Source organism: Vombatus ursinus, unplaced genomic scaffold (assembly GCF_900497805.2).
Source record: "Vombatus ursinus unplaced genomic scaffold, bare-nosed wombat genome assembly UNPS02014945.1, whole genome shotgun sequence".
Classification (NCBI taxonomy): domain Eukaryota; kingdom Metazoa; phylum Chordata; class Mammalia; order Diprotodontia; family Vombatidae; genus Vombatus; species Vombatus ursinus.
In genome coordinates this window covers 7,430,171-7,445,577 of record NW_020954723.1, presented here as the reverse complement: position 1 = coordinate 7,445,577, position 15,407 = coordinate 7,430,171, and the positions used below count along the sequence as shown (strand labels likewise).

Here is a 15,407-nt window from a genome sequence, read left to right as displayed (position 1 = left end):
TTCAACATGTTAGTTCTAGATCTGTCTCACTTATCTACGTTGCCCTCTAAACTTCCCTCTGATCTCTTCTGTGCATTTTCTTTAAATGTTTCACAAATGCTATTTTCTTTCTTCTTTTTGACATTACCATCATATGCTTCCTTTCCCCTTCCCAGTTCTCCCTCCACAAAAAAAGAAGGAAAAAGAAATTAACCTTCCCTTGTAATAAGCTAGCATTGTCAAGCAAAACAAGTCTCTGCATATTGGTCATATCTGAAAATGCAAACTCATGCTACACCTCTCATCCATCAAGATGATGGGAATCATGCTTCATCATGAGCCCTCTGGAGTCATAGTTGTTGTTTTTCTTTACAAAGTTGTACTCATTGTGATAGAGTAGAAAGATCATTGACTCTGGAGTGAGAAGACCTGGATCCAAATCCCGCCTTGAAATGTTTTACCAGCTGTGTGATTTTGGATAAGTCATTTACTCTCCATTGACCTTACTTTCCCATAAATCTACAAAATTAGGAGATTGAACCAGAGGGCCTCTGAGGTCCCTTCCAGTTCTAGTATCACGATCCTATACTCACCTTATTTTGCATCAGTTCACATAAGACTTCCCAGTTTTTTCTGAATCCCTTCATAATTTTTTGCAGTGAAATAATATACTATTCCATTAATAATCAGCGATTAATTCAGCCATTCCCCAGTTAATGGACACTTCCTTAGAGGAAAGTGTCTAATAAACAGTAAAGCATTTTACAAGAGTAAGCTATTATTGATATTGTAATTATTACTCACTCTACTCTTTCATCGGTCCCTTTCAAGTCTTTCCCAATGCCCCTTAACTCTACTGTCTTCCCTCTGTTGATTTTCTAATTCATCCTACACATAGCTTGTTTGTACATAGTTGGCCGTTGTCTCCACATTAGATTGTAAATTCCATTGGATCAGGGATGTCTTTTGCCTTTCTTTGTATTCTCAGTCCTTAGCACAGTGCTGAGCACAAAGTAGGTGCTCAATAAATGTTCGTTAATCAATTGATTGAATGTTCTCCAGTTCTCCCTTCTAAAAGGCAGATTCCTTTCATTCTGTTTTTAACTTTTACTGGAAGACCCCACAACCAAAGAATAGATTTGAATACAGGACACACATTTATCTCCGCATTTGATTTGCATAAAACTGAAGTGTGAGCTTACAACTTGCATACTTTTTAAATTTTTTGATACATATATATACATACACACAGAAATACATAGATAAATATATATATACACACATATACATATGTATGTGTGTATACACATACACGCGTGTGTTTTGGGAGGCATTGTGATTGTGAATAGAGTACTGGGCTTGCAGTTAGGAAAAATTGGATTTAAATCCTGCTTCTGACATTTGCTAGGTATGTGACCCTGAGCAAGTTACTTAACCCAACAAGTTGCCTTCTGAGGGGAAATAAAATGCCTTATGGAAGGAGTTACCACAGTGGGGAATACCTTGCACTGATGAAACCACAAATCACATATCTATATATTTTTTTTTCTTTCACAGATATACCATTTTAGGGTTGAACCCCACATTTGAGTATTGTTAGAATATGACAACTCTTCATATCTCTTGGATGACTCTTGAGGTTTCAAGTTTTCATGTGAAATTTTGGGTGTGAAGGTGGCCAAGCTTTCTGTGAGTCTGTCACTTGTACCAGTAGTAATCTTAATAAATAAAAAAGGAGTACCTATGGTGGTGATGACTGTCCCAGCAAAGAAAAAGGCACTTCCAAGGTCCCAGTGACTACTGTTGTTGGAAGAATTTCCTATTGGACTGACGCCAGCATTGTCCGCATCAAGCGCATGCTGCAAAGAAAGAGAGGCAAAGTGAGCCTTGTTTTGCAAAATTATTTCCTCTACATCACATTTTCATCATGTCATCCCAGCGATCTAGAACTCTTAGTAGCTCCTCACTGACTATTAGAGCAAGTGCCAATTTCTTCTCCCAGCATTCAACATTCATTCTGAAGTGGCCACGTTTACCTATCCAACCTTATTCCCCACTACTTCCCCACATGAACCCTCCGTCAAGTTGGGTTAATTTCTTCGCTGCTTCACATTTATGTCTTATTCTGTCCCACCTTTCTACTTTAGCTCATGCCATTTTCCCTGCCTGAGGCTCAGTATGGTCTTTTTAGTCCCGGACTAAGAATCAAGATATGTGGGTTATAGCCCTAGTAAGGGTCACTTTCTCAGGCTTCAGTTTCCTTATTTATAAAATGAGGGAATTGGATTATTTATTCTCTAAGGATCTTTTTAGTTATAACATTCCATCTGTAAGTCTAGAGGATGCTGTTTCCTCCCCTCTCCAGCTTTCCAAATCTTACCTATCCCTCATGTTTTCTATAAAGCGTTCCTCAAATACCCTTAGCCCATACCAATCTATCCCTGTTCCTCTCCTCTATGGTGCTTATCTATACCATGACTTTTGTATCGAATCACATAGTGTTGCTTTCTAATTATTTTATGTGTTTATATGGCCTCAGTTTCTTAATCTGTAAACTGTGGACATTGAACTAGATTATCTCTAAGGCCCTTCAAGCACTAATGTGAGGCCAACAGAATATGGACTGTTTCTCATACTCTTTTTTGGATTACCACAGTATACAGCACAGTGTTGAATGAGTGGATGGATGGATGGATGAATTAAGAAGAATTTATTAAGGACTTACTATATGCCAGGCACTGTGCTCAGAGATGGTAATACAAAAAGAGCAAGAAAGTTCTTGCCTTCAAAGAATTTATATTCAGTTATGGGAACAAAATACATATAGAGGAGTGTTATACTAGGGTATAGTACTTTGGGCAAGGAAATCACAGAGATGGTGAATGGAGAAATATGACAGCTGACAAGTTCTTTTCAAGAATGACAGTATTAATTATTGTTCAAATTTTAGGGATAATAATGCTGGGAGTAACAACCTCATAAGGTAGTCATGAGGATCACATAAGATAATCTACATAAAGTGCTTTACAAACTGTAAAACTTTATGCAGTATAGCATAGTGAGTAGAGAACTGGCCATAGAGTCAGAAATAATAATAATAATAACAATAATAAAAATAATAGGTAGCATTTCTATGTCACTTTAAGGTTTGCAAAACCCTTTTAAAATGTTCTCATTTGATTCTCAAGACAACCTGGGAAATAGGTGCTCTTATTATCCCCCATTTTGCAAATGAGGAAACTGAGGCAGAAGAAGGTTAAGTGACTTGTCCAAGGTCACACAGCTAATAAGTGCCTGATGCAGGATTTGAACTCAGGTCTTTCTGACTCCAACTTCAGGGCTCTATCCACCTCACCTGGAAAACTGGAGATCAAGTCTAGAATCTGACACAACCTCTCAGTGCCCCCAAGTAACTCTTTAAGACTGTAAATTTCAGAGTTGTTGCAAATCCGTATTGGTTAAGAAATTTCTTCACTGGGAGTTCTCTACAGCTTTGAAATCAAAAGTATGCTTTTTTAAAATGCTCAGTAGATGTTCGTTATTACATGGAAGTTCATGAGTTTGGGGGAAGCAGATCCCATACAAATAAAAAAATCAAGGGAAATACTCACTACCCATGAGTTGAAAGTGTTATAGATGGAAAATTAATAGGTGCAATCAGGTAAGGATCAAATAAAAAGATGAACTTTCACCTAACCTAGCTGAGATTCCTGAGAGATTTCCATTAGGGCTTGGTGGGAGAGGAAAATAAGGATGAAAGAGGAAGAATGGTAAAAGGAGAGGAAGAGCAATTAAATAATTAGAGAAGAGAGACTTGAGTAGAAGAGGAGAGATGATGTAACCACTGAGCATAAGTGAGGAAAATCTATATAGAAACAGTAATAAGTAAATAAATGTTGTTGAAATGTGAGTCTTTTTGCACCAAGTAGCTCACAGTATTAACAGTTAAAAACTATGCATAATAGCTATGTCTGTATGGTACCAAAACATCTGGGCTAAAATGGAAAATTTCAAACCCCTGTATATTTTGTTTATGTGATACTGAATGTCCAGATGTTTGGAAATAGCCAGCCAATTGACTAAGCAGTTAAAAAAAAAAAAGCTATCATGGCTAAGTCACTTTTCCATTGCTTTCTGCTTTTAAAAAATGTGTGAAATATTACAGAAGACTATAACCAGCCACCCCTAATAACATAAACCCTGACTTCCTGGAGCTCACAGTCCAACCATTTAAAACTGCATCAGGTTGTGATTTTTTTTTTGTACAACCTATAAGCTATCTTTTTACTGATAAGAAAGGGCAGCTAGGTGGTGCAATGGATTGAGTGTCACGGCTAGAATCAGGAAGACTCATCTTCCTGAGTTCAAATCTGGCCTCAGATGCTTACTAGTGTGACACTAGGCAAGTCACTTCACCCTGTTTGCCTCAGTTTCCCCATCTGTAAAATGAGCTGGAGAAGAAAACGGCAAACCGCTCCAGTATCTTTGCGGTAAAAACACCAGATGGAGTCACAAACGGGGCCACAAATGCTCTCCCACAAAATGGCGGCATAACTGAAATGACTGAACAACAACTGATAAGAATGAGTTATTTACAGAACATAGTTTAAATCACCCTTATGGCACAATTGACGATGATTACTTATTCAAATGGACTGCCACACTTTACTGTTTCAGTTGAAAAGGATGATGTGTCCTTTCTGCTGGGAACTGAACATTTTCTTCAGTGTAGTCTACATGGCCCAGTGGCAAAGACAGCTAGACTTGGTATCACAGGACACATCCTTCACATTCTGGCTTTGTTAGTCGCTACGTTCGTGACTTTAGGCAAGTTAATTCACCCCTGTGGATGAAATGCTCAGTCCCTCATCTATAAAATAAGCAAATTGAACTAAATTACCTCAAAAGTTCTATTCAGTCCTAAAACTATGATCTAGAGTTGCCAGACAAGCAAAAATCAGTGTTGCAACCAACATTTTAATATCACAACACCGTAGATAGAGAGTCAGAAGGCCCCTAGGAGGGACCTCAGAGGTTATTAATCTCATTTTAACTTCTGATAAAACATCTCAATTCCTCTTCAGTTTTTATAGTTCTACATTTTCAAGTATGCAAAGCACTTAACATAAATTACCTAATTTTGAGCCTCTAAACCAGGGGTGGAGAACCTGTGGCCTCAAGGCCGCATGTGGCCCTCTAGATCCTCAAGCGTGTCCCTTTATCTGAATCCAAATCTTGGATTCATTCTGTGAAGTGTGGATTCAGTCAAAGGCCGCACTTTGAAGACCTAAAGGCCCACGTGTGACCTCAAGGCTGCAGGTTCCCCAATCCTGTTCTAAACAACCCTGTGGGAGAGGTAATACAATGCCCATTTTACAGATAAAGAAGCTGAGGCTTGAATAGTCATGTAACTAGTAAATAATTATCAAAGGCAAATTTTTATTCCAGGTTTCCCTGACTCCAAATCTAATACTCTACAAACTATACTATAACGCTTCTCAAACAGAGTTTTGGAACAGTCTTGGGTGTTTGTTTTCTCACAGGGTCATTACCTAATATTAGCCATTTCTCTGAAACTGAAATGAATACCTTAATTCCTACGAATTTCTAAGGACTTCAGCTGTACCTCACATTAAAAACATCCAATATATGTAAATCTAGATTTATAGAAAAAATCAGCTAGTTAGGGATATTTCTTTGCTTTTTAAAACTTCACAGAATGAATCCAGCATTTGGATTCAGTCAAAGGGCCACACTTAGGACCCAGAGGGCCTCAAGGCCACAGGTTCCCCACCTCTGGTGTAGAGGTTCAAGGTTTGGTAATTTACATTAAGTGCTTTGCATACTTGAAAACATGGAACTATAATATTCCTTTACAGGGTTCATTTTTAAATATTAAAGTTAAAACTATTTAATTCACACAACTCTGAAGAAAAGACATTATAGTACAATGGAAAGAATACTAGATTTAGAATCAGAGGAACTATGTTTGAATACTGTCTCTATCATGCATGAACTTGGGCAAGTCACTTAACCTCTATGGGATTCATTTTCATCATCCATAAAATGAGGGCATTGAACTGAATAAACTCTAAACCCCATTCCAGCCCTAAATCTATGATTCTATGACCCAGTGTCTAATGTACATATGTATGTACTAGCAAATGTATGCACCCAATAGAACATAGTACAACTTAAGCTCCTTTAGTACAGCATCCAGGAGAAGAGAAGGTAGTCAATAGTATCAAATGCACTATACAGGTTGAAAAGGATTAGGACTGAGAAAAGCCAATCAAATTTGGCAACTTAGAGATCATTTGTAACTTTGGAGAGAGTAGCTAAATTGAACAAGGTTGAAAGCTAGATGACAAAGAGGTGAGGAGTGAGTAAGAGGAGAGGTGTAGGAGTTTGGTCAAGAAAGGGAAGATAGATAGGACAATAATAGTGTGAGGGAATGATAAGGTCTAGTTAAATTTTCTTTTTTAAGGATGTAGGAGACTTGAGCATGATTAAGGGCAATAGAGAAGGAACAAGTTGATAGGAAGAAGGTGAAAATTCCAGCAGAAGAAGAGAAGATGATGATTTGAGGATATAATCTACTGGAGAACAGAAAGGACAGAATTAAGTGCAGATGCACAGGGGTTGCCCTTGGCAAGGAGAAGGGCTGCTTATTTGTCAGAGACTGGAGGAAAGGGAGACAGAATGAAAAAGGATGTCACAGGATTTTAAAGTAAAGAAAATAAGAGAAGAAAGAGCTTATGTAGAAGCAAACTTCCAATCGCAGTCCCTTCTCAGTCCAGTACCAGTGCTTTATTCTGCTATACTACACTATTTCATAGGGTTAGATAAGCCTAGTATAACCTCCTCCTAAAAGCCCATTTGCATGAGTATTTCCTCAGTGCTTGAGATTTATTATTCAATGTTCCATGCCTGAAACTCCACGTGGAGTTGGTGAGAGCTTGGGAGAAGAGAGATCCTGGTATTCTAGCTCCCTGTTTCAAGAGAGAAGACTTGCAGTTACAGGCTCTCTTATCATGGTCCCTTACCCCTATCTTACTACATGAGACTTCAGAGAATTTCCTCTTGAGTGAGGTCTTCCCAATGGGAATTACACCTTCTCTGATTTCTGTTTGGTATTGACTTGGATAAAAGAGTTTATTTGCTATATGGAGAACTGGCATCTGGTGGGAAAGGAGTCAAGTCTTAGATAAATAGCTTGGAGCACACTTTCCCCATTAAGGGATGGTGGTCAGGAGCTCAGTTTGAACTTAAAAATTATTTCCCCTAGACTAACAATATTTAAAGGAGTGGATAGATAAAAATCTATTCTGGAACATTTTCTCTGAGTACAGCAGAGTGGCCAGGCTGTGTTCCCAATCTCGTGACTTAGTAAGAATAAAAGACTCCCTTAGAGAAGGGTGAGCAAAGGAGATATTAGAGATGTCTATTCATGCCTCCCTGAAAACCACAACTAGACAGAGCCATGTGAACACATATAACATATATGGGCAAATACACAGTCTTACACTATCAATACATCTAGCTGATTTCAGGACAAGGCCTAAAAATGTCTCCTAACATCCTTGTTCATTCTACTAGTTCTAAAAGTTATCAGAAAGAAGTCTAAACCTATACTGAGTGAAACATTTCTATAGCTGATCTGAAAATAACAAAGTGTGAAGGGAGAAAATAATTTAATTCTGAGGTCAACAGGAATTCAACAATTCCATAGTGCAATAATTTCATTATCATTCCATATATCAAGGTCCTGAATATTCAAAGATGACCCTAAAGTGTTTCTGCTATTCTGGGATGAATTATGATGCCCAGGGGAATACTAACTGTCTCAGGCTTTTCTTCTATTATCTGTGCATCCTATGAGGTAATTTATTTCTGTTTCACTATTACCTTCCAAAAGAAAAGAAGACTCCATCCAGTGGTAAGTTGGTATCAGGTTGACTGAGCAATCAAAGCTGTTCACACCACAGGAAAGTGCCTTAATAGCTTTTGCTCCAGGGACAAAAGGCAAGAATTTCATTTTGTCAATGAAATTAGAGCATGAGGCCCACAGTGTGCTTTTTCTAGAGAATTCTTGGGAATTCATAATTTATGATTCAAGTATTTTTTTTTGGCTTGTGGTTTCAACAATGTACTAAAAATGAGAAGGCTCTTTACCATTAATGGGGAGGAAAAACACATCATTCTCTTTGAAGTAGGAAAAGATAATTGGTGAGCTATATTCACCACAACTCAGAAATACCATTAAAGGATCAAAAGGTGGTTCCTGCAGATTCTGTGGATCCCCAAGTTCCTATTGATCTCTGGACCTCCTTGATTTAACCTACTTAACCATATGGTTGTGGGTAAAGGGCTTTAAGTGAGGGATAGAGGATCACAGTATGTATAGGAAGCTCAATATTAATTTATTGACCACAAATAGCTTTTCACTAGCTTTGCTTCAATATTATTTCAGTTACGAATAATCCACAAGAGATCCATAGGGCTAATAAAAATTTCAGGCTAAAGTAACAAATGTGTTTGAAATGATGTTCAATTCAATGCAATCCAAATCAATTCAGCATTAAGGACCTTCTTTGTAAAAGATGCTTTGCTAGATTTTTGGGACACAGAGATGAAAAACCACTTAGAACTATCCTCAAAAAGTTTATAGTCTAACAAGGAAGATAAAATGGATTTTTGATTTAGAGCTGGAAGGGACATGAAGGATCATCTGGTCCAATCCTTATTCAACAAATGAAGAAACTGAGGCCCAGAGAAGGAAAGTGATTTTCCCAAGGTCGCATGCAAAGGAAGAAGTAAAGGCAAGATATAAAATCAAGTCTTCTAACTCTCAATCTACCACATCACCTACTCCAATGTGATAGAATAGACATAGGGACTGGACTTATCACTTCAACTGACAAAGGGAACTCCCAAGTGAGGAAACTCCTACTACCAATGGAAGTTGGCATCTTCTCTGAATGGGATAGTCTTAGTGAGTTGCCAATAGCACTTCAAAGTTAACTGGTTTTCCCAGGAATCACATTTCCAGTATGTGTTAGAAGCAGGACTTGAACTCAGCTCTTCCTGGTTTCAAGGTCAATTCTCTATCCAGTATGCCATACTTCCATAAATAAGTATTGTTCTTGTTCAGTCGTATCTGACTCTTCATGGTCCCATTTGGGGTTTTCTTGGTAAAGATACTTGGAGTGGTTTGCTATTTCCTTTTCTAGCACATTTTTACAGATGAGGAAACTGAGACAAACAGGGTTAAGCAACTTGCCCAGGATCACAAAGCTAATAAGTTACTGAGACCAGATTTGAACTCAGGTCTTCCTGACTCCAGACCCAGCACTCTATCCACTGCACCATCTAGATACCCATAAGTGAGGATATATAGAAGTATAATAAAAGGATAGGATGAAATGAGGAAACAGGTTATAATCCAACGTGGCTGGGATGTGAGGTGTTCATAAAAGGGAATACAACAAATAAGGCTGGAAGGGCCTTTATCTTATGTGCAGGAAAGTCATTCTTCAACTTCTGTTGTTTCTTTCTCTCTCAAAAAGCTGACACATTTAATCCACCTCCTACCTATGGTAGTGAATTGGCTAAGGTATACAAATGCTGGGATACCTGAAAAGCTTACTGAGGAACAGGGAAGGAAAGAGTCACAAGTACTCACTATTCCCACCTTCATTTCACTTGTTACTCAGGATATAGGTGGGAAAGCAGTCAGTCAGACAAGCTATTCAACTAAATTAACTGACTAATCTGGTAGTGCCATCTAGACCTGGTCTTTGAGATTCCTAAGAACACAGACTTTCATGAAAAATAAAGACAAACAGGAGGTAATGGGGAGGAAGAAAGAAGAGACAATTAAATTTATTTTAGGTCCACTGCCCAGTTTTATTAAATGATGAGCAAAAAATACATCACATATACTTCTGTCTTGCTTTATTTATATCTGTTTACTGTGGGTTTCTCAGTGCTAAAATCTATTGCCCCCAAGTTAACAATCCTTTGAATAATGAACACAGCCAATGAGACTTACCCTGTACTTCACGAACGTGTTCACTGAACACGAATGTCTAGCTGGACCAGGGCATTTGCTGAACCCTCTTAAAATAAGGAGAAGCAAGGACATGGAGATGATACTGGAGAAATTTAGAATCTTTTTTTTTTTTTGGCCCAGAAGAGAAACAATGCAACTAACTCTGTCAAATGAGCTTGGAAAAATTTTTTCAATGAGATACAGAATGGCCAATATGGAAGACTGCATGTTGGATTTGAAACCTGAGTTCAAATCCCATCCCCAGCTCTAATATTTATTAGATGTTTCACCATAGCTAAGTCATTTAATCTCTCTTAGCCTCAGTTTACTTACCTGCAAAATGGGGATAGTAGTACCTAACTTGGAAGGTAACTATGAGACTCAAATGAGATAATATATGTAAATCATACTTGAAATCACTATATAAATGTCAGCTAGTTAATTCATTTTAATTTATAACATGTTATATCTGTTTTCCACATGAAAATCAGACAATTCAAATGCCACAACATAGGTAATATATCTCACCTCCTGGCTTCATTAAGGAAAAACTAAAATTTCACTAAGCCCATAGGAAAATTAACCTCTTGTATAAGTATTCCTTTCACCTTTTTAACCAGTTTGCAAAAGAAAAACACAAGTTTACAAATAAACAGAATACTCTACTCACAAAAACAGGTCATATTTGGCCATAAAATAGTAAACTTTTACAAGGCAGAAATTATGTATGCTATATATATAACAAATACAGTAATACTAGGAAAAAATAACAACAGGAATCAAATATATTAAATTCATGAAAAGTATCAACTGTCTATTAAATAACAATTGAAATGAATACTTCAATGAAGCTGTGCTGTCTTAAAAGGTGGTACTCCTTCCAATAGTGCAGATCATGATTTCTCACCCCATCCAATTCCTGTTCAGGTACTTTTCATACATCCTCCATCGTGGATCTACCTAGTGCATCACCCTGAACTTCTTTTAACATTCCATGGCCACTGTATGCCATTAGTTTTCCCTGATTCTCATTCCTTGGCCAATCCATCCCCTGATCCAAGCATAAATTCCCTGACAATATCCCTTACGCCATTTTGTGCACAAATCATTTTTAGCAATATGCTGCAGCCTATTGATCTTCTATGTTTCTCTATGACTCTTTGGATCTCCAAATTTTTATTCTTGGAAGATTTTGGTGTTCATGATTTATGAATATACTAGTATTAATATTAATAGTGTTAAGTTGCCATGTGAGTGTGTATTGTGTGTGTGAGAGAGAGACGGAGAGAGACAGAGAAAGACAGAGAGATAGAGAGAGACGCAGTTGAAATCTCTGCATAATTGTCTGAATGCAAACCAGAATGTAAACTCCTTGAGGGCAGGAATTATTTTGTTCTCATCTATTTTCCTAGGACATAGCAAAGTGTATAGCACATAGGAAGTTTTCAATAAATGATTGCCGAATTGAATTTCATTGAAAAAAGCCTGTTCTCTTTCTCAATTCAATATTACATTCAACTTACTATCCAACTGCAGTACCTGTTCAAAATATACATTGCTGCTGTTCAGTCATTCTTTAGTTGTGTCCAGATTCTCCATGACCCTATTTGGGGTTTTCTTAGCAAAGATACTGGAGTGGTTTGCCATTTCCTTCTCCAGCAAAAAAAGGAAGATACTGATAAACTAACTCAGTGGGTTGTCTGTTCAACTATACGACACAATCCCATAATATTCATCCATTTGGGCTTTCTTGTATGGATTTAGGCTAATCTCTTTTTAGGGATCATGAGTCTCAATGAAGAATTTCTGCAGTTTCAGGATCATAAAATCACAAAATCTTAGAGTCCAAAGAGACCTGAGTGGCTATTTTGTCTAACTATACCCAGAAAGAATTTCCACTATAACATACACAACAAATGATCCTCTGAGGGAACTGTACTCTATAGGTAGGCCAATCTACTCTTGAACAGCTCTAATGATTAAGAAGGTTTTCATGATATCAAGCATCTTTGCAATTTCCACATATAACCTCTGGTTCTATCCTCTGAAGCCAAATTAAATAAGTTGAATCCTTCTTCCATATGATAACCCTTCCAACATTTGAACGGAGCTATCATGTTTCCCCTTCATCTTCTCTTCTCCAATTAAGCATTTACAATTTCTTCAATAAATCTTCACATGACATGAACTCAAAGATACATCATCATGCTGGACGATATCCTCTAGATGTTCTCCAGCTTATTAGTATCCCTTGTAAAGTGTGGAACACAGGACTGAACACAATAATCTAAATGTGGTCTGACCAAGGCAAAATACAGAGAGACTACCACCTCTTTATTCTTGGGAGCTAAGTCTCTCTCTTAATGCAGCCTCAGATTACAATAACTTGTTTGACTGCCATATCATACTACTGACTCATATTGAGCTTGAAGTCCACAGAAACCCCAAACCTTTTTCAGATAAACTGTTATCTATGTCTCTTCCATCTTTTACTTGCAACATTGATTTTTTTAAAATTGTTAATCTGGGGTTAATTGAAATCAGCACAATGATATTCCAGAAGAATCTGCAGGACCTCCTCATCTATGGATTTGTCAGCTATAGGACTCCCTGCACAGGTTATTTTTCATGACAGTGCTGACCTACAGAGAGCCTACACCCCATATGCCTATGTTCTTATGTCTACAAAATCTTTATGGGAACAATTTATACAGGTATCACTATCTTTGTTGAAAGTATGAGAAGGCAGGGCAGCTAGGTAGTGCAGTGGATAGAGCACAGACCCTGGATTCAAGAGGACCTGAGTTCAAATTCGGCCTCAGACACATAACACTTACTAGCTGTGTGGCCATGGGCAAGTCACTTAACCCCATTGCCTAGCTAAAAAAAAAAAAAAGAAGAAGAAGAAAAAAGAAATTATGAGAAGGAGGGGCAACTAGGTGGCGCAGTGGATAGAGCACAGACCCTGGAGTCAGGAGGAACTGTGTTCAAATTTGGCCTCAGACACTTGACACTTACTAGCTGTGTGACCCTGAGCACATCACTTAACCCCATTGCTTTGCCAAAAAAAAAAAAGTATGACAAGGCAAGAGTCAGGATTTCATAACCACTTTTTCTCACCATATCTTTATAACCATACAATTAACTGAAGAATATCAAGAATATAGATGTCACTGTTTATTTTTGTGGATTTTTATCTACTCTAAGCAGCGCAAAATGTAGCTTTAAAGGCTCACCTGCAACAAGTTGTCCCCCAAACATTTCTTAAGATCATACAAGATTCTCAATTAGATGTAATAACAGAGAAAAATGATCATCTCAGTATAAATATGAAGTGAAAAATAAAATTTGATCACTTTTAAACAGAATAGTCGAAAGATGAGCATAATACCAATATCATATCAGTATCAAAATATATGGGATACAGTCAAAGAAGTTCGTAGAATTGAATTTATAGTGTTGAGTGCCTATATTAATAAGAGAGGGGAAAAGGAGACTAAAGTTATTGTCCACAGCTAAAGATATTAGAAAAGGAATAAAATAATAACCCAAAAGAACTCAGAAAAGGAGAGATGATAAGAGCAAAAAAGAAATAAGTTCAATAGAAAATTGGCTTAAACATTAAAAAAAAGAAATAAACCCTAGAAGTAAATAAATATGTTAGATTATCAAACACACTTTATATTAATTCATTTTGATTCAATAATTAAACACTTGCCTTCTGGGGCATAAAGGAGCAGGAAAAAATTAGAAAATTGTATGTAGCCTGATTTGACTGGAATATAAGGAATGAGGAATGAGGAGTTAAAAATCAGAGATAAGGCTAGAAGGGTAGAGTGGAGCTATGTTATGTAGACAATTGAATTGATAAATAAACCCAAAAACCAGGTTGTTATTTTGGGGTTTTTTGGGGTTTAAAAAAAAAAGAAATTGACAAACCATTAGCAAACTTTAAACCACCAAAGTCAGAAAGGAAAAAGGAGAGATCACAACAAAAACAAAGTAAATTAAGAATATCCTCAGGAAATACTATAAACAGTTTTATGTTAATAAATCTGAGAACTTAAATGAAATGGATGATTAGTTGCAAATATATAAATATGTAAACTGACACAAAAGGAACTTAAACTAACCAGTCTCAGAGAGAGAAATTAGGTCAATTTTTAAATTTAAATACTACACCAGAAAAAATACCTTGTCCAAAAGAATCCAAAGGTGAATTTTCTCATACTTTCAATGAAAAAATAAACCCTAAAATAAAGAAATGCAGATTCATGCCAAATGCTTTCCAATTTGATTCTATTCAATGACTATTTAGCACTTATTTTGTGGAGTCTGTCAAAAAACACATAATTAAGTGCCTAGTATGTGCCAGGCACTCTAAGTGATAGGAATAAAAAAAGACAAAAGATACTCCATGTTCTCACAGTCTAATGTATAGCACACTGATTTAAAAAAAAAAAATGAAGCAAGACAAAAACACTTTCCTCAAGAAGCTAATAATCTTGCTAAGGTGATAAGACTAACGCAAAAATAACTACATTACAAATTACATTATAGTCAACTCATTGGTCAGGCCCAGAGAAGAATGAGGTATTCAAGAAGGGAAAGATCTTTTGACAGCTAGAGGATCATGGGAGACTTCATGGAGAAGGAGACAACTAAAATTGACCATGAAGGATGGTGGAACTGTGGAAGGAAGATGACTTCAAACATTCAGGACAATGTACCCAAAGGTACAGAGGTAGAAAATTACAAGACAGAACTGAGGAACAGTAAATAGTCTTATTTGATTGGAATATTTAAAAATAGTAGAATGAAATAATAGGAAATGTATGTAAAAGCTATATACACTATGAATTATAAGATATTTTTATTTTATTGTAGAAAATGTGGTCTTCAAGAGCCCTTCTCCAGAGGCTAAGAAATCAAATGATATGGGCAAACAGTTTTCAAAAGAAAAAATTAACAATGCACTAAAAACCACATGAAAGACTGTTCCAAATCACTATTAATAAGGTGTCTCCTTCTCCACGAAGTCTTCCATGATCCTCCAGCTGACAAAATAACTGAAGATTCACTCTACATTCAGCAAATTGGAAAGAATGGCAAAAAAAATTGAAATAATCCACTGTGAATGGACAAGGCAAGCAAGGGTTACTGGGGGTGGGGAGGGGCAGGGGAATGGTGAATTGCCTTCTCAGACTTTAAACTTTAACATAAAGTAATTGTCCTCAAAACTATCCAGTACTTAAGAAAGAGAGAGAAAGAAAGGAAGGAAGAGGGGAGATGAGGGAAGGAAAGAAGGAAGGAAGGAAGGAAGGAAGGAAAGAAGGAAGGAAGGAAGGAAGGAAGGAAGGAAGGAAGGAAGGAA

At 37.0% G+C, this 15,407-nt stretch overlaps 1 protein-coding gene across 1 annotated transcript in view; it reads right to left on the bottom strand.

Annotated features, from left to right (window-relative positions):
- The window catches only part of KCNK10 (potassium two pore domain channel subfamily K member 10), a 175,780-nt gene that overhangs the window by 76,522 nt on the left and 83,851 nt on the right, over window positions 1-15,407 (bottom strand). The window contains exon 3 of the mRNA XM_027844921.1: window positions 1,721-1,838. Within this exon, the coding sequence (XP_027700722.1) occupies window positions 1,721-1,838 (118 nt within the window). The remainder of the gene's footprint in view (window positions 1-1,720; window positions 1,839-15,407) is intronic.